We start from the raw sequence: 21,049 nt of genomic DNA, 5'->3' as shown, positions 1-21,049 counted from the left end.
TGTTAAATGGCTCGTAGCCTGCTTCCATGGAGTGGAGTTCAGGGAAGGGTTGGTGTGTGAGGGGGAAGGGGTGGGTGAGTGGAGGATAACAGGAGAGACAAAGAGGGGAGAGGAGGGGGAAAATAAACAGCTTTCAGAAGAAGCACATATATCTTGTTACTAGACTATAGCTATTGGAAGGCAAAGCCCAGGTCTTATTTTATGTACATTTGAGCCTGTTTCTGTTCATTATTACTAGCTCCATCAGCGTCTAACATAATACCTGACAGCCAGCAGACACTCGGTAAATGTTTACTGATGCACACCTGGATCGGGCACTGACTCGCACTCGCAGGTGGAGCTCTGACTAAACAGGAAAAGGAAAGGGACAGTGGCGGTGTGGGACAATTGTCGAGCAGCGGTTCTGATAAGCAGAAGTGCCCTTTGTCCCAGCGGTTGAGTCACTGCGCCATCACACTGACAAACTGTGACAGGTTCCATTCACAACACCAATAATGGCATGAGGTCATTCCCTCGACAAAGCAATAAGCCCCAGATAAAGGTTCCAAATCTTAACATGGGAAAGGTCTATCCCAGTCTGTCACCTTCTAGCCCAGTTAGCACATCAGGTACATGAACTATTTTACTGTGCCGTCCTGGACTAGGCGTTCTACATACTCTTTGTTCATTAATCCTCGTGACAACGCTATGTAAGATATTAAGTATAGTTTATAGGTGGAGAAAATGAAATTCACAGAGGTGAAGTAACTTGCCTCAGATCAGATATCAACCAGGCTTCAAAATCATACCGTACAACACACATACAGAAGGGCGTACATATCAAAAGTTTTCATACACCGACTACATTCATGTAACCAGTACCAGAAGTAGAAATAAATCTCCTTGTACTTCTTTCTTGTCATGCCCCCTCCATGGGCAGCCCCTCTTCTGACTTCTCACAACTCTATGAGTTTTGCCCAGAACATTCCAACCTACGGTAATTTTTCCTTCCACTGAATTCTTAGGTTTTTCTTCTCTGTAATTTCCCAATACCCTCTTGGAGTGTCAATGATTTGTTCTGTTACATACCTTGTCTTTCTAATTACGATTGTTATAAGCTCTTTGAGGCCCAGGTTTTATACTTCTTTACATCAACCCTAGCATACCTAGTATGGAGAACTTACTGCACAATATATGAACCTAACAGTTACTTTCCGCTTTCTGTGTGTCTGGCACTGTTATAAACACTTTACCTGGATTATCTCATTTAAGCCTTCCAACAACCCAGTGAGGTAGGTACTGCTATTTTCTCCCTTCTATAAATGACAAAATGGAGGCAAAAGAAGTAACTTGCCCAAAGTCTTACAGTTAGGGAGGGATAGTCAGGAGGCATGGTTACTCCAGAGAATGCATGAATTGGAGGGCTTTCATTATTCTGTTCTCTTTTTATAAAATTTTTATTCAAGTATAAAACACACATAGAAAAAAGACAACATAAATCACCCATTTAAAGTTCAATGCGCTTTGGATATGGGGAGACTGTGCCCGACCCAGCACCTGGATTCAGCTCCTTCATTTCCAACATGGAAAAAACTTACATCAATTCCCTGGACTCTGAAAAGCTATTATAATGCTCCTATGATAAAAACCACCAGATCAGGGTCTGCAGTGTTATCATTTTATCAAAGGCAGAAAGAATCATCCTGATGTCGCAAGCAAATTGGCTACTTTGTCCTTTCAATGCTCACCACCAGCTTCCTTGGGCCAAAAATCAGTCATCATATCTCAAGCTGTGAAGACACAAGTTGTATTGAGCAGGATGTTGTCAAACCAGGAACCTTGGACAAGAGACTCTGGTTGAGAGCACAGGCGGTTTACCCCTCCTTTGCGATGAAGACTAGGAGAAAGCTCAGTGGGAACAGACCAGCACCCCATTTGTCTGGGGCACAGCCAACTACTGTAGCAACAACAGCCCTACAAACAACAGAGTTATGGCACATAAGAGTAACCTGGCTTCAGGCATGCATGTTCCCACGTCTCTGCTGTATGTTCTGCCCATGGAAAAACAATGGAAATGCCCAGTAACTTAGTATCTATCTCATCAAATGCCAGACCCTAGAAGATTCCTTTTTTTTTTTTTTTTTGTCAGAGAGAGAGAGAGAGATTGCACAAGCAGGGGAAGTGGCAGGCAGCAGGAGAAGCAGGCTCCCTGCCCAGCAGGGAGCCCGATGCGGGGCTCGATCTTAGGACCCTGGGATCATGGCCTGAGCCGAAGGCAGACGCTTACCGACTAAGCCGCCCAGGCATCCCGACCCTAGAAGACTCTTGCTTCTTCCTGCTACCAGCGGGTTCTTCGGACGTTTAAACAACTGAGCCACCCAGGCGCCCCATGTCCTCTTCATTCTAGCTATGATGGTAGGTGTAAAGTGGTGTCAAATTGTGGCTTTATTTGGGCTTTCCCTGACGGCTATGAAGTTGTACACCTGCTGGTCATTTGGATATCCTCTTTTGCGAGTACCTTTTCAAGGCTTTTCTCCACTGGGGGGTCTGCTGTTTTGGAGTTGATATGTAGAAGTTCCTTATATAGTCTGGATATGAGTTTCCAGTCAGATAAGTCTATTGCAAGTTTCTCCTCTCATGATGTAGCTTGCTTTTAACTCTCTTACTAGTATCTACTGGTAAACCGGGGCGCCTGGGTGGCTCAGTTGGTTGGGCGACTGCCTTCGGCTCAGGTCATGATCCTGGAGTCCCGGGATCGAGTCCCGCATCGGGCTCCCTGCTCGGCAGGGAGTCTGCTTCTCCCTCTGACCCTCCTCCCTCTCATGCTCTCTGTCTCTCATTCTCTCTGTCTCAAATAAATAAATAAAATCTTAAAAAAAAAAAAAATAGTATCTACTGGTAAACAGTCCTAATTTTAATGTAGTCTAATTTACCAGTTTTTTCCTTTATAGTTATTACTTTCTGACTCTTGTTTAAAATGCATTTTTTAGGGGCTGCCTTATTAGAGATTGACCGGTGGGGCTGCCAGACAAGGCCCAAGCCTCCCCAAAGCCACAAGGGCTAATAAGCTAAGTAAGTCACCACAAAGCTCTTTCTCTGGAATTTTACTCTATAGGGAATGAAAATGAAACTGAAAATGGTTGACAGCAGTAGAAGAAACCATCTGAGAGTCCTTGCCAGAGACCCAAATTCTGTTCTACCCCCCTTTCTGGGTATGGCTTTTCAGCTTGATTTCTGTTTTTCCTTCAGTTCTGTGAGCACATTCTTCTCTTTGCCCCTCCATATCCTTCCAATACACTCTCCTCCTAAGAAAATTTCAAACTAGCCAGAGCCCATTTCTGTTGCTTACAACCAAAGAATCCCACTGATTCCTTCATTCACTCTCTCTGTAGTGACATCATCTATTTTTATATTTGGTGCTAAGCACAGAAGTACAGCTTGACTAGTCACACTGTGCAAACAAGAAATTTCACCTTCTTGAAACTCAGTCCTCATCCTTTCATGACTGAAGTACGATTTTTTTAAAAAACTATGAGCTTTCTGACATCCCAGGGCTGGTTCTGCCAGACACTCACATTAGGAAAAACAATGGCATTTTCAACTCATTGGCTCCTAGGGAAATGAAGAAGGGGAAATCTAGCTAAAACTGCACATTCTCCAATAAAGCAGACAATAAAAAGGTACATTAACCCCTTAACAAAGTATCCAGCAAAGACAGCTCTGCAGCTGTGCCTAAGCATGATAATTACTTTTTTGTGTGTGTGTGCTGATGACTATAATAATGAGTACTGATAATTTAAGTGGAAGAGCAAATAATATGTTGTGTAGAATATTATTTAAATAAGGAGCACTTCTAAAAATTAAATTATCCTGAATAGGCAGCAGGGGGGAAAGGGGTGACAATCTATAGAAACACTGTTTTAACTGGAAGGGTGTTTGGGAAATCATCTCAGTAATCACGTGCTCAGGCCCTTCATGTTTCACAAAATAAGAGCACAGGCCAACATTAACAAGAGAGATTTTTTTTTTTAAAGATTTTATTTATTTATTCATGAGAGACAGAGAGAGAGAGAGGCAGAGGGAGAAGCAGGCTCCCAGGGAGCAGGGAGCCCGATGCGGGACTCGATCCCAGGACCCTGGGACCATGATCTGAGCCGAAGGCAGACGCTTAACCATCTGAGCCACCCAGGCGCCCAACAAGAGAGATTTTTAAGAAACAAAAAGAAATTATACCTCCAAACGAGTCTGAGCTGGCAAATCATACACATATTGCATTGATACAATTGTAACATTAGGCATTTCTGGATGCATCTTCTGGAAGTGTTTTAGAAACTATGGTGTTTTCTTCAACATGACCTTAGTGGTGGCAAATCTTCATTCCTTGAGGTTGACGGGGTTTGATTTCTCAAAAACATTCAAAACTCAGAGTCAAAGCTGGTGAGTAAGTTTCTGTATTTCCTTTTTTTAAAAAAGGGACAATACACCATAGTGTGGGCTTCAGAGTTAGAGAAATGTACTCTGACATTTCCCAGCATGTGATCTTGAACACAGGAGCGTCTACTTGAGTCTCAATTTCCTTATACATAAGAAGGGACTAACATTCTTTCTGATGGGTGTGGCTGGTAAATGAGATACTGTATCTGAAGCTATTATATCTTTAGCTTTTATTATTGTGACTAAGGGAGGAGAATGGCTTTTGTCTGTCGAATGTAAATTGGTTCTGAAAGGACTTCACAAAAAAAAAGTTTACAGATTTTAGGCTTCACCATTAGTAAGTGACAAGACTTGCAATGTCTCTGGATTTATGCAATCCAGCTCAGACCCAGAAATTATTTCTAAGAACAAAACACAATCATAGAGTCCCAAGTACTGTAGCTGGAGCATTTATTCACAGATGTGCCTCTTGGTGTCAGAGGAGACCTAGACACTCATGCTCTAATTCTGAATCCATCCCTAACAATGCCCATGAAGGGGCCCATGAAGAAAGGGTAGCTAGCTATTGGTGCAGGGAAAATTGAAAGAAGTGATGGACGAAACATAAGTTCTCAAAAGAAACCAGATTTACCGAGAGAACATCTTTTACCCATAGACATACATGCTAAGGGACTGTGGGAGGATCAGGAGCAGAATGGCTCCTTTAATAGGCTGCAACTTCAAAATTCAGAGGGCGGGTTTCTAGGATGATACTTGCCAGGTAGAATAGGCTGGTCTTCTGATAGTCAAGCTTTATTTGGTTCAGCAACTGGATTAACAATCTTTCCTTGATATTTGCCTAAAACCTTACTATGCCCTGCTTCCATGGGAACAGAAATAGGTCATCAAACACCCAAAAAATATGGTTACCTTGACCCCTTAGTGCCCTTATCAATAAAATGAGAAAAACCACACCTACCTCAGGGTACTATGCAAATTAAATGCGATCTCATGAAAAGCATCATTATAGAGTCTGACACATAGCAGTTGCTTGATAAATAAGTAATTATTGGCTTTAAACAGAGAAGGAAATGCCAAATGTTGCATCTGAACTGCTAAGAAGATAATCTATAGATCAAGAGAAAAACTTAAACTAGTCTGGATAATTCTACAATGTTTGAATCTTGGTTTTGAACAATTGGTACTATATCTTGAATGCATATTTTCTCCATACCTTCTTGTTTTATCAACATATATCTTGAAATTTTGCTTAGTTAAAAGAATTAAAAAGCACTTAACCAATCATCCTTGAGAAAAATCTACTCATAAATATCCAGGTCTTGTGCTCTGTAGATCTGACCTTTTCTTTGAATTACCAGAGCTAGAGGATGAGGTTCCATAGAAGATGGATATTCAATAGATGATGAAATATTCCTTCAATCAATCCTCTGGGCCAGATATGGAGTTCAGAGATCTGAATCTGTTTTGATCATGACTGTGTATTAAGCGCACAGAGTTAGTGGGGGAGTTCTCCTTCAGAGGGGAAAAACAGGAACTGTTCATTCTGTCATCACTGCCTCTTTCACATAACAGATGTGTATTTCCTGTGTCGAGTCAGGGATAACGTGCCAAAGACAGGAAGAGACTGGGTGAAAGGTGTCATTATCTTGTTTGAGAATCCTCCACACAGATGACCACCTTTACATTTCAAAAACAATGGCTCTCAAATCGTTTGATGCCCATGGTCACTTTGGAAGAGCAATAAACCAAAAGACCACACATAGAGGACCCTGAATTAGGGCTGGAAGACCTGTCCCTCTGCCCCACTCAGAGAATTCATTTAACACACTTGGGCCTCAATTTCCCCATTTGGAAAGTGAGGGGGTTGGATCAGATAACCCTGAATTTGTCTAGTGTTTAAAACTCTATAATTTATATCTACTCTTCTACTTTTTTTACTGTGAAAGATAGCAATGAAAGCCACCCCACTTTCACCGGAATGAATAAGACACTGCCTTGATGAGACTCATGAAAGAAACAATAAAATATGAATTCACGTTAAAGATAAAAATATATACAGTGCCGTCCTGCCATCATCCCCAGAGAGCTGCCCGCTCATGGTGTGATGAGCCTGCTTTTCATATGCTCTTTCTCACCATCTACGGTAACAGCAGAACAGTATCTCTGAACCCTCAAAACGGCTCATTCAATTCCAACTTACAAACTGTCAAGACTAATCAGAGCTGCAGACAGCATCAGCAACAAGTGGTGACATGGAAGCAGAATTCTGCATCCAATTGCAGAACAGCCAGGTGTTATTCATGAGCTAATCATGGTGAACATTTCTTGAGTATTGACTTTATGCCAGCACTTAAAGCCATGTGCTTTATATACGTTATGGAGGTCTGATCATCCCCTGTACTGGGTGGGTCCAGAGACGAGGGCTACGGCAGCTCAGCGTCCCAGCCGCTCTACTCAGCGGCATTGTAATGGCCACTCTTTCACAGGGGAGCTGGACAAGGGAGCTCCTGTGTCCTTTCTCCTGTGCCTTCTTTCCAGCTCCAGTGATTCACACTCCTTCCTCTTAAGCCCGTGAGTCCTGAGAGATTGGATAGCTCAGAAAGTTTGCTAGCTGACCTGCTCTTTGACTTTTCAGAAGTGTTTTCCTCTAAGTGCCAAATGCTTCAATGACTACTCCTGTCTTCCATGATCAAATATAGAGGTACCACTGGTATCCCTAGAGTGCTTGTTGTATTCAACATTAGTTCACATTAGTTCACGTGGTAGGTTTGAGCTAGGATTTGAGCTAAACAGCAAGAGGTGTTACAGACTTGGAAAACAGGTAAAAGGGAGCCTGGAACTTAGATTACCACTTCTGGAAGACACAGCTGAATCCACATTCCTTTTTGCACTGCACCTAGTTTTGTATCCAGCCATCGACAGGTACAGAACCTGTCGTATGGTGGAAAGAGCAATGTGATAGGAGGGAGTAAAGAACAAGGGCACAGGTCTCCATCAGCCCCATTCCTGCCCAGCCATCTCTGCTCTGCTCTCCTCTCCCCACACTGGAACAGAACCCTGATACTGAGAAGTACCAAATGTCAAGGGGTGTTTCTAACTCAGGAGGGGCAAAGAAGAAGAGAAAAGGGTGAGATCTCTTTATCGGACTAAAAACAATAACAATGTGCCAGACACTGTGCAAAAAAACTTTTCTTAGATGATCTTATTTCCTTCCCACAAGGCTCCTCTGAGAGAGACATTCTTATTGACTCCATATAAAGACGAAGTAAATGAGGCTCAGAGAGGTTAAATAACATGCCCAAAAGCTGTACGGGTAGGAAGTGGTAGAGCCGAGATTAAAGAGAAGTTTTGCCACTGAAAACAAAGGGATTTGCTTTGTAAAGAATTGTGTGAAAGTGCTGGAAAGGGGCAAATTCCTAGGAAACCAAGACAGAGCTTGGAGCAGACCTTCTCTGGAACTCACTCGGAAGGGGATATCAGATAGGAAAGCACCACGTTCCCACATATTATCTTTGTTGAGTATATTTTTGTAAATGAAGGAGGGGCCAATTAACATTGTCTAGTGAGACACATGAGCCTGATGGCTTGGCTACCTGTCAACCTAACACAGTTATTTCCTGGTCTTTGGCCAACAAGGCATACCATACTGTCCCCGCCAATTCAGTGGAAAGCAGAATGGACATACGTGTGTGTGGGTGTGGGCGTGTGTAGGATTTGTGCAGCGTAGGCACAAAGCCCACAGGCACACCTTGCATTCTTGGCTAAAATTCCTTCCTCCTCATAAAGAAGAGCGATTGTGTGATTGTTTTAGTCATCCTTTTCTTCCTGGAATGGCTTTGGGAGGGATATAGTCTGGCAGGGGTTTAAGCTCCCAAGAGGACCAAGCGTAAAGGCAGGCTACCGAGACCCTCCGTATCTGTGGGTTTTGGTGAGAAACGGAAGCTGGGGCAACTATGCGGGCAAAAGCTGTCCTTTGCCGTGGAAGCTGAACTTTCTAAGGAGAGGAGCCAGAAGGGAAACTTTACCTTATCTCAACTGTCCATACTCTCTACCTCTCTACCTGTTCTCAAGATAAACTGAAGCTATTTGGCTTTTTGAAGCTAGAGATTTCATGCTTTCTACAGAAACGTAATCAGTAAATCTCCCCTAAGTCATTCCCCTTATAAACTGCAAACTCAGTGAGACCAGAAGGAGTTGTACTTTCTAATTCAATCAACTTCCCTCCATGCCTCTTGTACCTGGTTGATGAATATCCATCACACCTCCAACCTAAGGAATTCTTGCTTTTCCCTCCCGGCAGCATCTAGTCTAGGCTTGCTGCTTAAATCTGCAATGGCTAGCTCTAGTTTCCCAGTGCAAATGCTTATATTGATCATAACTCTACTGGTTTCCAGGAACCTGCCAATCCTCTTGAAAACTGGTATCCTTCTGGTTTTTAAAGGAAAGAGATTTCTGGAGCCAAGCCAACTTTTTGTGTGCTTATAATCACCTTTTGGTTGCAAATTTTTTGTGTTTCCATTACTCAACACTTAAGGTAAGAAGTCTGTTTAAGAAACATGTCCTTGCTTATAAAGCCCATCAGTCAAAAAAGGACACTTACAAATTAATTAAAAAGATAGAATTCCATGATTTCAATGTTCTTGCTGTCTTGTCCTCATTTCTCCCTCCCTCTCTCTTTCCCTTTTTTTTTTTTTTTTTGTCCACCACTTTCATTCTGTGTACTATCTCCTATAACCTCCTTCCAGGACCTTGCTTCAGTTCATGGATTCTGTCACAAAAGACTAATCAGTCCAATCAAGGAAAATTAAAACCTGTCTCATGATCAGGTCAATGACAAGAGCCCAGGGTTTTTTGTTTTCATTTCTTGCAGCATATTTTGGGTGTGGGGTGGGATGGCAGAGAAGAGAAACAGGAAAAGTAAACCTGAAGATCTTTAAGGGCAGAGACGGTCACATAATCATCTTTGTACCCTCCAGAAAGCCTAATGTAGCACTGTTGAGCCTTCAACAAATGTTTACTGAGTGGTTCCTAGGCAGAGTCAATGGTGAATAAAATAGACTGGGTGCTTGCCTCCCAGAGTCCTCAGTCTCAGAATGAGAGAGAAAATTGATAAAAACAAACCACCCCCCCACCCCAAGCAAGAAATAGATCATTACAAACTGTGCTAAGTGTGATGAAATAAAAGAATACACTTAGCAGGGAGCATAAGCCTGGAGCCCTGCTCTAGCCCGGGGAGGGGGGGGTGTTTTGGGGGGGTAGGGGTCAGGAAAAGCTTCCCTGAGGAAGCGACACTGAAGTGGAAACCTGAAGTATGAGTAGGAGTTAAGGGAGCTGCAAATTATAAGATCTTCAATAAAGCAAAGGCTTTTTTGTACCTTTCAAACAACTGCAGTACCAATTTTTTTGTGTGTAGGAGAGACGTGAATGAAATGTTAGCAATGTCATCCACATCTTTCATTCCACATGAAAAGGAATTAAGATCCCCCTATGAGCTGCCCAAGGCCACTGGGGCTAGGACTAGACCCCCAGGGCTGCTGGCTCTCAGCCTAAAGCCCTTAGGACTACACCACAAGAACGCAGTCTCGGTGGCCACACCAGACTTAAAAAGCAGAGCTGAGGGAACTCTGAGACATACAGACATAGGGCTTATCCCATATTCAAATGGTATGTAGTGGGTTGGGGATAAAAGATTTTTAAAAGTGAACTTTTAAATTTTGTTTAAGATTTATTTATTTATTTGAGAGAGAGAGAGAGCGTGAGGGTGATGGGGGTAGGTGGGCAGGTACAGAAGGGGAGGTGTAGAGGGGGAGGGAGAGGGAGAATCCAAGCTCAGCCCAGAGCCCAATGCCTTGATCTGACCACCTCAAGATCTGACCTGAGCAGAAACCAAGAGTCAGGTGTTTAACCGACTGAGCCACCCAGGTGCCCCTAAAATTGAACTTTTAATAAAAGAACCTAGTGCTGCTTCTGCAGAACGGCTGGACACGTTCAGGTATTTCTGACCAAAACGTTTTTGTGAACCAGGAACAAAGAGGGAACCAGGCGGATTTCGCCGTCTACATGCAAAGTGGAAACAAGATGTAGAAGCAAAAACGGTATTGTGGCAATGTGATCCAACCAATTCAAAGTGATATTTAAGGTCTACTGACTTCACCCATTAGCCCAGCAGGAACTACAATTAGCCCTAAACGCTAAGCTTAACCACACCTGAGAAGCAGCCCTGAGTTCACAGGGCAGTTTTTCAATGCCTGTGACACCTCCTGGCAATCTAATACCACCCAAGCAACTTTCCTCAGCAGCTTTCCCATCTTCGTCCCTCTCTTTACAACACTGCTACACCAAGTAAAGACTAACACCACCATTTCTCAGTCTCAGTTAGCTTGCCCTTCCTTCTCAGTACACAACAAAGATACAGAGTGAATACAGAGGGGAAAACCCACATTCTGGTCCACTCTGGCTTCTCCAAACTTAGAAGTGAACACAACATGGGCAATAATCCAAGAGCTTCACCACCACCCTATTTGTTAAGCAAAGATAGTAAGAAAGGTTTCCAAAAGCTGCCAGGGGGTGTCTCTCAGAAGAGAAGTCTCATGAAGAAGGGAGGAAGAGATACTACCGACTACCACTAAACTTCAAATCCTTCCCCACTTCATACCTCTTCAAGAGACAAAAGATTAGAAATGTCCCTCCAATCAAAACAAGATCTCTCTCTGCCTTTCCATGATTCTTAGCCCCTGCTTTGTGTTGGCCTCTTTGTCTCTGCAAAGAAGCTGCTTCATTGAAACATCATAGAAAAAAAAAGTTGTCCCCCAGACAATGAAGTCGCCTGCACACAGGCATTTCTTATTTCCAACGTAGGCAGGAGGCAGTTTTCGACAAAGCCTGCAGAATTCTCAACCTGTTGCTATAGTAGCAGAAAGAATGTGATTCAAGCAGCTCTGCTGAGATCCATATCCAAATCCCTCCAGCTCCCAAAGAGAACATTAACCCTTCACTGCCCCTTTTTGGGGGCAGAATTACCTGGAAAGAACCCTAAATTTGTCTTAGGCACTGGATATTGTAGTCCTAGTATCCACTCACTCGTGCACTCACCCAATATCTATTTAGATTCTCTTGTGCTGGCCCCTAGGTTTTCAGTGGTAAACAATGCAGATATGGCCCTTGGCAATGAGCAAGAGGAGGAGTAGGATATTAAATCACTGCTCAGATAACAACATATTATGCAGCATTATATGGGAGACACATGAGGTTCTCAGCAAAGCCATCGCCAGAATGGAGACAACCTATCCAAGATAACCAGCTTATACATTAATTGTAGCGGTCTCTCCATATTCTGGGCCACTGCCATTATTTGATTGTTTGCACGTGCTAATCTGACAAGAACACCATTAGAAATGCCTGTTCCCATATCATGCCTTCTACAAAGCATTAATTTGAATGAGTTGTTTAATCAAGTCAGCTTTCCACATAAAATAGAAATAGCCCTGTTTGTCAGAGAACCACTGCAGGCATTTGCTGAACAGTCAGTCACTCCGCAACAGAAACAACAGGTGAGGGCTCAGAGAACCCATGGAAGCAGTACTGAGGACTTGTATCTAAACAGCCCCCACTCCATTTTACTTCTGTGGTCAAGACAGTAACAAAGAAACCTTAGGAAAGAGAATTTAGAAAGGACTTATAATCCAGCTTACTTTCCCTAACATTGCAGTGCAGAAATCTTACAGTACTGAATACCTTCCTGCTGGACTTCTTTTTTTCCCACGGAGCATAAGCACTATGAGGGAGGGGTTTCTTAGGAAGCTAAACTCATTCGGTAATGATATCCTCATACGCTTTTTGTGAAACAAGGCAGCATCGATCAGGCTGCCGAGCGAAAGTGGAAAAACCAACGGGACAGGTTGCTAATCTTGGATGGCCAGGAGATGCGGTTTCATGGAAGTTCCATAATCTTTTGTACCTCAGTTTCCTCAGAGGTAAATCTGATACACTCTGTAGATCCAAAGGCACAGACTGATCAATAGCAATGCTTATACATCACTGGCCTGAAATACAGTTGACCCTTGAACAGCCTGGGAGTTAGGGAAGCCAACACCCCACAGAGTTGAAAATCCACATGTAACTTTTGACTCCCCAAAACCTGACCACTAATAGACAACTGTTGCCTAGAAGCCTTATTGATAACATTAAAAGTAAGAAATCTTTCCTTAAGAAAATCATAAGGAAGAGGGGCATCTGGGTGGCCCAGTCGGTTGAGTGTCTGCCTTCGGCTCAGGCCCTGATCCCAGGGTCATGTGGGGAGTCTGCTTCTCCCTCTTCCTTTGCCCCTCCCCCTGCTTGTGGCTGTCTCTCACTCTCAAATAAATAAATAAAATCTTAAAAAAAACCATAAGGAAGAGAAAATACGTTTACGGTACTGTAAAAAACCCATGTCTATGTGGACTTGCTCAGTTGAAACCCGAATTGTTCAATGCTAACTGTACTCCGTTGCTATTCTTAGTAACACTGTAAAACATAGTTTCTGCCCTGGAGAACACTTGAGCAGCTCAATCATATTTAAGAACACTAGTTTCCTATCTTAACCAGAGGCACAGGCTAAAGGTCTTTCAACAAGCAATCCAGGGAGAGATGGGCCCATCAGAAAGGGATATTCACCCAAATCTCTTTTAACCACTGCAACTCTGGGCTAAGATTTAGGAAAAGGTCCCAAATGATCTGACTACATGAAAACTGTTTTTTTTTAGCCTGAGAAAGAAATGATGGTAGCAAATGTGTGATCTAAAGAAATGACTTCATCCTGACTTTACAGTTTCTCTCTGCAAATCTATATTTCCCTGGCCTTTGACAATGGATTTGGCCATGTGACCTGCTTTGATCAACAGATGTTAACAGATTAATAACATAACCAGAAGCTTGAAATGAACTTGCTAATTGTGGCTTTTTTCTGCCATCACCATGAGAAGAATGTGCCCAAGCTAATAGCTGATCTCAGGGAAAGGTTGAGGGACATGTTGAATAAAGCCACCCCCAACTAAGCCAAGATCAGTGGATTCTCCCCACCCTAACCTGCAGACAGAGGGGTTAATAAACACATACTGTTGTATGCTACAGAGATTTTTGTGTTGTATTCACCTGTAGTTTAAGGGTCAAAACCTTGTTTGCAGGGGACCTGGGTGGCTCAGGTGTTAAGCGCCTGCCTTCGGCTCAGGTCATGATCCCAGGGTCTTGGGACTGAGCCCCTCATAGGGCTCCCTGCTCGGCAGGAAGCCTGCTTCTCCCTCTCCCACTCCCCCTGCTTGTGTTCCCTCTCTTGCTGTGTCTCTTTCTGTCAAATAAATAAAATCTTTAAAAAAAAAAACAAACTTGTTTGCTTTGTTCTCTTCATATGTAACAAGTAAAAGATTTCTGATATTTCCTCCCCATTGGACTATAACGTCCTCAAAGCAGGGTCCTATTACATCCTCAATGCCAAAGACTTATTCATGAAGTCTATACCACATTGTAAATCTCAGGGGATACAATAGTAAACAACATATAACTGCAGCCATCTGTCTGCACCTGTGAATTTTCCCCCATGTAAGATCAGGTCAGTGTGATTGTCCGAAGTTGATGACAAAGTTTACTTATGTGGCTTGAAGTATATCAAGGAACTCTGAACCATGGGAGTGTTGTTTTCCTAAGTACAGAAGAACTGCATTCACGGCATCTTTCAGTAACAGAAGGGACCAACAAGATCACTAGCTTATTGGTTCTCAATCCTGGATAATCACTAGAGCTTTCGGAATTACAGATTCCTAGTCCCCACATACAGATATTTAGTTGAATAATCTGACATAAGGCCCAGACGTGTGTTGGATTTTTTTGTTTTGAAGATTTATTTGAGAGAGAGAGAGAGAACACAAGCAGGGGGAGCAGCAGAGGGAGAGGGAGAAGCAGGCTCCCCGCTGAGCAGGGAGCCCGATGCAGGGCTCCATCCCAGGACCCTGGAACCATGACCTGAGCTGAAGGCAGATGTTTAACTGATGGAGCCACCCAGGCGCCCCGACATGTGATGTTAAAAAGGTCTCAAAGTAATGCTGATGATCACAAGAACTGGAAATGCCCCCCATCTAATAGAACCCTTCCAAACATTGACTGAATTTCTTATGCTGAGCTGCACTAAGCATTTGTGATGATGTTAACAGACCAAAAAGTGAAAATAGTTGTACCATCTCCAGGTGACCACATGAATACATTAGTTGTTGTTAGCATAACAAACCATTTCAAAACTCAGTAGCTTAAAACAACAGGCACTCATTATTCCTCCTGAGTCTCTGGATCAGTTTGTGTGATCTCTGCTGGGCCCGCTCACGTATCAGGTCAGCTGGCTGGTCTAGGATATCCCCTTCACATATCTGGTATAAGATCACTATCAGCAGGGAAACAAGGGTCTCTGGGCCACAGCAACTGAGTCCAGGAGCATCCACAGGGTGACCAGGCTAGATTCTAGGTGAGCAAGTAGACGTGTGTGAGGCTGCTTAAGACCTACGCTGGGGACTGGTACATATGCACACTTTCACTCCTGCGTATTCTATTGGCCCGAGTAAGTTACAGGGCCTCGTTCAGATTCAGGGGCTGGATAAACAGACTTTACCTCTTGATAAGGGGAGCTACAAGGTCATTATCACAAGAGACTAGCTTCAAAGTCTATTACACAACCGAAGGGAGAAAAGGTTGCCTTAAGCCAAATAGGATTTCTAGGCCAAAGTTTTCACCTAATCTCAAGAAGTTATACACTTCTCAGGGTGAAGTTTTGTCTGATATTCCTCATTTCTATTCCTGCCTGCATACACATACCTTACTTATTCCTCAAGACCTCAGTCTCAAATGAAAGCAAAAGAAATCTATTTCTTCTCAGCACTATTTCATATTATCCTTTGAGGTTTTTAAAGATGATGTGGATGACATGCCATCCTTATGAGGACTTGTTCAGGGCGAGTCTCTCTGCGATGTCTCTTGGCGTAGGATGTGCCTACAGATAAATGTGACCAAAGGATCCCCAGGGCTACATCCTGCAAAGGACTCCACAGCCTTGACATGAGGAGCACCAAAGTGTAAGAAATATTACAGGAAAAAGATAACACACTAGGCTGGTAAAGCGCCCCAAGGAGCAGGAAACTGGCGCTTACTGAAGATTATAGGCTGAGGCTAATTATATTCTAGCCACCAGCTGCTTCACTCAGCCGTGCTTGACTGTGCCCACTTAGGAAGTGCAGTAAAAGGATGGTGGCTGAATCCACAACTGTGTCCCTGACCCACGCCTGAAGATGTATGTAGCCTGGCTGGGATGCAGCAGGAGTTATTACAGTTCTGTTTTTTTAGAAAAATTACTATGACCTTTGGGTTAGTTCTACTTAACTTCGCTAAACACCTACTTGTGAGGTTCGGTAGGGATAAGAATTCCAGTAACCAGAAAATACAGGATGGCAGAGAAGTGGCCAGGGCTGGGTAGTGCCTGGAGGCTCTTCGGAAGGGACATGGAGGATGGAAGGAGAAAGCATGAGCTGCTCACACACAAGGTTGTCTTAAGTGCATATTTGGTTCCCATTTGTATGGCCAGTTTTCACTCCGCTTGCTATCACTGTTCAAAAGGTTAAGCAAGAGGAGTGAGTGAAAAACACAATGAAATGAAAAGAAATGCTAAATTGACCATAAAGATGCCTCAGAAAAGCCAAATTCAAGAAGGTACTGCATTTAATTTAGTTTGAGAAGAAACTCTACAAAGTTCTGAAAACAGGCCATCAACAGGAGGAAACACTGCCCGTTCTCCTCTAAACGGTCTTCCACTCCCGAGCACTGGGCACGGGATCCAGGAGACAAGCAGGTGCGGCAGTACTAAGTGAGGTTTTCGTTTGGTTTTCTAAAGATTTATTTATTTGAGAGAGGGAACAAGTAGCAGAAGCAGGGGGAAAATCTCTAGCAGACTCCCCACCGGGTGCGGAGCCCAACATGGGGTTCGATCTCAGGACCCCGAGCCCAAACCGAGAGTTGGACGCTTAACCGACTGTGCCACCCAGGCGGCCCCCGGGATAGTGATGTTTTCTGCCTGAACATGCAGTAACCAAACTGCAAACACTCACAAAGGCTAGAACTGCTACCAGTGCTGTTCACTCCATGGGCAGCTCCGAGCAGCATCTGTTTTTCAATCACAACTGAACAGAGTCACAAAATGCATCTCCAGGTGAAATCACCATAAGGGTTCCCACCCCCATCTTCTGCTCACTCGGCATAAAAGTAAGTGCATTCTTGGATGGTCTTTTAATGAGCTGGAGGATTGGGCTGCAGTCAGACTATGCTTTTGATTAATTAGCTAAGAGGAAACCAAAGCTCTAAGAAAGTAAGCTACTGGTATTATCACCACAGGAACATTGATAGTGACAACGATGAAGAATTACTGATTTCTTTTCAGAAAAAGACAGAATGTCAGAAGAGGTGTATGCAGTCTAAGAAGGGGATCTTCACCCTGCTTGTGCTCCTCCCCACTTGAACACACAACACACACACACCACAACTTCATACCCTTCTTGGCACACTACTTTTTAGTAGTGCTTTTTAATGCTGCTCTAAAAACCTAGCTATGTGTTGTCGGGCGCCTGGGTGGCTCAGGTCATGATCCCAGGGTCCTGGGATCGAGTCCCACATCGGGCTCCCTGCTCGGCAAGAAGCGTGTTTCTCCCTCTCCCATTCCCCCTGCTGTGTTCCTGCTCTCGCTATCTCTCTCTCTGTCAAATAAATAAATAAAAAATCTTAAAAAAAAAAACACCTAGCTATGTGAAGTACCGGCTGCTCTTCCTAGAGAATCCTTTTTTTTTTTTTAAAAAAAAGACTTTATTTATTCATTTGAGAAAGAGCCCAAGCAAGGGGAGAGGCAGAAGGAGAGGGAGAGGGAGAGGGAGAAGCAGACTTCCCCCTGGGCTGGGAGCCCGATGTGGGGCTCGATCCCAGGACCTGGAGGTCATGACCTGCGCTGAGGACAGATGCTTAACCATCTGCGCCACCCAGGTGCTCCTTCCTAGAGAAGCTTTACGTTGCCTGCATAGCGATGCCAAGGACGAACCCGTGTTGCATTTGCAGGAACATCCGGGCACAAGGCAAACTTCCACATGTGTCAGGGGAGTGTCTCGGCTTTGGACAATTTCTATTGCAGTTTCTGCACCATTCTCCTATGAAACCCCTTAGCTCAGCATCTTAACACTCTAATGTAACCACAGTATAATTCCTCATGGCTGTTCAAGGAACAGGGCGATCTCAAATATACTCTGTAGTATCAAATTCACATTTCACATAGCTTTATCTTTCCTACAACCTTTTTCCTGAAATCTCCCCAGGTATTAAAGTTTCGGCGAGGCCAGGAACCAGGGGCAGCAGCTTTATTCCCTCACATTCAGTGCAGTCAACGGCCTGTGTTTAGAATAAATATTTGAAACTCAGAAGCCTGTTAACAATGCAGCACTTGATTACTCTGAATTACTCTCACCCACAGCAATTGAGGGAGAAATCCTTGGCACCAGCCCCATGCAGAAAACCTGCTTCCCAGCCTGCTCCATTTGCCTTCCAATGCTCCACTCAAAGAAGTCTCAGCACACTATACAAAGATCTCAGTTTTCTCCCTTAAATACCACATGAATCCCACATCGAACATCTGACTCCCTTCTTCCCAGAGCACTACAGATTTGCTTCAATACTTCCATGTTCATATATATTTAATTAGACCAACTTATCTTGTAACTCCCTTGCTCAAGCCCCTCTGCTAGCATCTTTCGTCCAACGCCGAAGTCTTTTTAAAAGGGTTTTCTGTTTGCTCGTTTTGAGACAAAACGTCATCTTGGTCTATGTTAAAACTGTAGTAACAAGCTACTTTTCAATTAGTCAGAGGTGCCCATGTATTAAAATGGTCACAATCCTTAGCACTTTTCCTCCTTCAAAACCTATCCGGTATATATATTTATATATATATATATATATTTTTAAGAGGGCCAAAGGGTAAACTGTACTAACCAGAAGTAATTAGTATGTTAAGTTTTGTTTCAAGGCCAGGCTATCAGGTTACAAGTTCTAATAAACCCTGCTGGGGGAAGGCATTTCTTTGTCTTGGGACCACTGAGAACTAACCAATCAACCAAACAAAACACCTTTAACTCCATCAGAAACTCTCCCATCTAAACGCAATTGGAAAGAAAAGCCAACACCAAAGCAAATGAAATGAATGAAGTGTTCCTGCTGCTGGCAGCCCTTACCATTGGGAGCAGAGGTCCCCTCCGGACCCTCGCAGGGGCTCTGACTCCTCCTGGGGTGGGGCAGGAGTGCCGAGGGGTCCAGGCCCTGGGTGCAGGTAGAGGTATGCTCCGTGCATGCTTGAACAGGGCTCACCGCCGACTGCCTGCCTGTCTGCCACTCCGTCCTCTCGTCTGGGTGGGAAGGGCCAAGATGGAAAAAAAAAAAAAAAAGTGCAGGTTACTCACTGGCCTCCCAGGCGGGCACACCCAGGAGGGAGAGGCCAGGCACCGACAGGGAGATTCTTCAGAGGCTGTGCCTGAGATCTTGCTTCTGATTCCTTTTGTTAATACTTCCTGAACTTTAAACTCAATCTGCACAGGCGCAGGTATTTTGGGGGAGGTAAATAACACTTGGGTAATTAGATTCCAGGAGCTTTGTACAAAGGTTACTTTGAAAAGGCAATGCTTTAGTGCACATACTTTTAAATTCAACTCTGAAGCTGGTTTCCACTGTGTGTGAGCATTAACACTAGCACAGGAAATGAGAGCAAGGGGCAACCTTGGTGCAGGGCCTGGAAAGGCCTGGTGCAAGGCAAACCTAGGTGTGTGATTTAGACAATGAATTTCTCTTTTAGGCTCTAACTTTTAGGGAAACAGGATTCTCAACAGTCTCCCAGAGTCGGTGAACCTTCCCTTGTACAAGAGACACATTCTTGAAATAGGTATCCAGAGATCAAGATTTTAGAAATGGATTCCCATTGAAGATGCAAGAACTTGTTACCTGATAGCCTGGCCTCTGCTAAATCCTCAAGTGAAGCCTTTCGAAAATGGAGGGATCCTTCAGCAATTTGTCTGTATTTCAGTGGAAGGAGATAGAGAGATGGAGCCAAGGGTGAGGCGTACCGACCACAGACCGGGTACTTTTCTCATTTAATCCTGAAATGCCTTTCGGAGGGAGGTATCCTTCTTCCTCTCTCACACGTGAGCATACTGAGACTCAGAGGTTAGGTAACCTGGCGAGGGCTCGGCCAGCAAGGGGATGGAAGACCCAGGATTTGGATCCAGGTTGGCCTGAATCGAAGACCCAGTATCATCACACCACTACCACCAGCTATTCACCCACAATTCCTAAAGAACTAGTCACCTTTTCTCCACTTGTAGTTGACCTAAGGCTAGGTTGCCTTTTCTTAAGTTTTTATACCAGTTCCAAAACAGATATGCCATGAGATATAATTCTGCAGGATGTTAACAGGTATAACAAAGGTTAAGAAGAATATTCTATATAGGTTTTTTTTATGGTGGCTTTTCACAATCTTTAGTTTACTAACATATATTGTGAGTCTCCAAGCTCAGGACCTAGTGTGCCCTGTTTCCTTTCCCAAAGCCTTTTGGAGTGGGAGGAGGGGATCTTTTGGGTTTGGGAGACATTGTTCTAGAGATGGGTTATTGTTGTTATTTTTCTCCCCCTCTGCTACAGTCTGAATGTTTGTGTCCTTCCAAAACTCACATGTGGAATCCTAATGCCCAATGCGGTGTTAGGAGGTGGGGCCTATGATTACATAACAAGGGTGGAATCCTCATGAATGGGAACTCTTCTAAAGGGGATTCCACACAGTTGCCTAGCCCCTTCCACCATGTGAGGATACAAGAAGTTTTCCTCCCAAAAGAGGACCCTTACCCAACCATGCTCTCACCCCATCTCAGACTTCCAGCCTCCAGAGCTATGAGAAATAAATTTCTGTTTTTTATAAGCCACCCAGTCTGTGGTACTTTGTTATAGCAGCCCAAATGGACTAGGATACTTTCCTTGTCTTTTTTTAAATTTATTAAAAAAATTCATGACAAAAAAGTTCAAACAGTATATAAGGGTATAAAATAAAAAGTAAAAATCGACCTTTTCTTTGTAAACACTAGTCCCATCCCCCAGAGGTAACTACTGTCAGGAATTTCTTAGGAATCTGCTTTAGAAGTTTTTATGCATATGAAGCATATATGAATACTTTTAAGATAATTAGGATTAAAGCAGGCCCACGATGTGTTATCTGGCACTTAAAAAAAAATCTTTATATAGTTGAAATTTTCCATATCACCACAGAGAATTGCTACTGATAAACTGGAGCCAAGAAAAGTAAAAGGTCGATCTATAATATGGGATTACTGCTTTATAAAAGGGACCCCTGTGTGGGTCACAGTATGCTTCATGACTCAGCGTCAGACGCTCAGCCTCCCTTGCCAGCTCTGTGTAGTAACCTGCACACTTGATACTCATGGATACGACAGGAAGGATCTAAAACCTACCTCATATCACAGGTTTTTGTGAGGATCAATAACAATGATGACAATGACACCCCAGAAGAACCCCATTTATTGAGCAGTTACTCTGT

At 43.6% G+C, this 21,049-nt stretch overlaps 1 protein-coding gene and 1 pseudogene across 8 annotated transcripts in view; one reads left to right on the top strand and one right to left on the bottom strand.

Annotated features, from left to right (window-relative positions):
* Positions 1-21,049, bottom strand: part of STON2 (stonin 2) — a 138,421-nt gene that overhangs the window by 35,352 nt on the left and 82,020 nt on the right. For 7 of the 8 annotated variants that reach the window (XM_034992297.1, XM_034992301.1, XM_034992300.1 and 4 more), the window contains one exon: positions 18,687-18,857. The exons of the other annotated variant lie outside the window; for it this stretch is intronic. In XM_034992297.1, coding sequence (XP_034848188.1) covers positions 18,687-18,857 — 171 coding nt within the window. The remainder of the gene's footprint in view (positions 1-18,686; positions 18,858-21,049) is intronic. 8 annotated transcript variants of the gene reach the window in all.
* Positions 890-2,064, top strand: LOC118002060 (annotated as a pseudogene).

Source organism: Mirounga leonina, unplaced genomic scaffold (genome assembly GCF_011800145.1).
Source record: "Mirounga leonina isolate KUSES-001 unplaced genomic scaffold, KU_Mleo_1.0 Mir_82, whole genome shotgun sequence".
In the NCBI taxonomy this organism is placed as follows: Eukaryota; Metazoa; Chordata; class Mammalia; order Carnivora; family Phocidae; genus Mirounga; species Mirounga leonina.
This window is presented reverse-complemented; position numbering and strand designations above follow the sequence as displayed.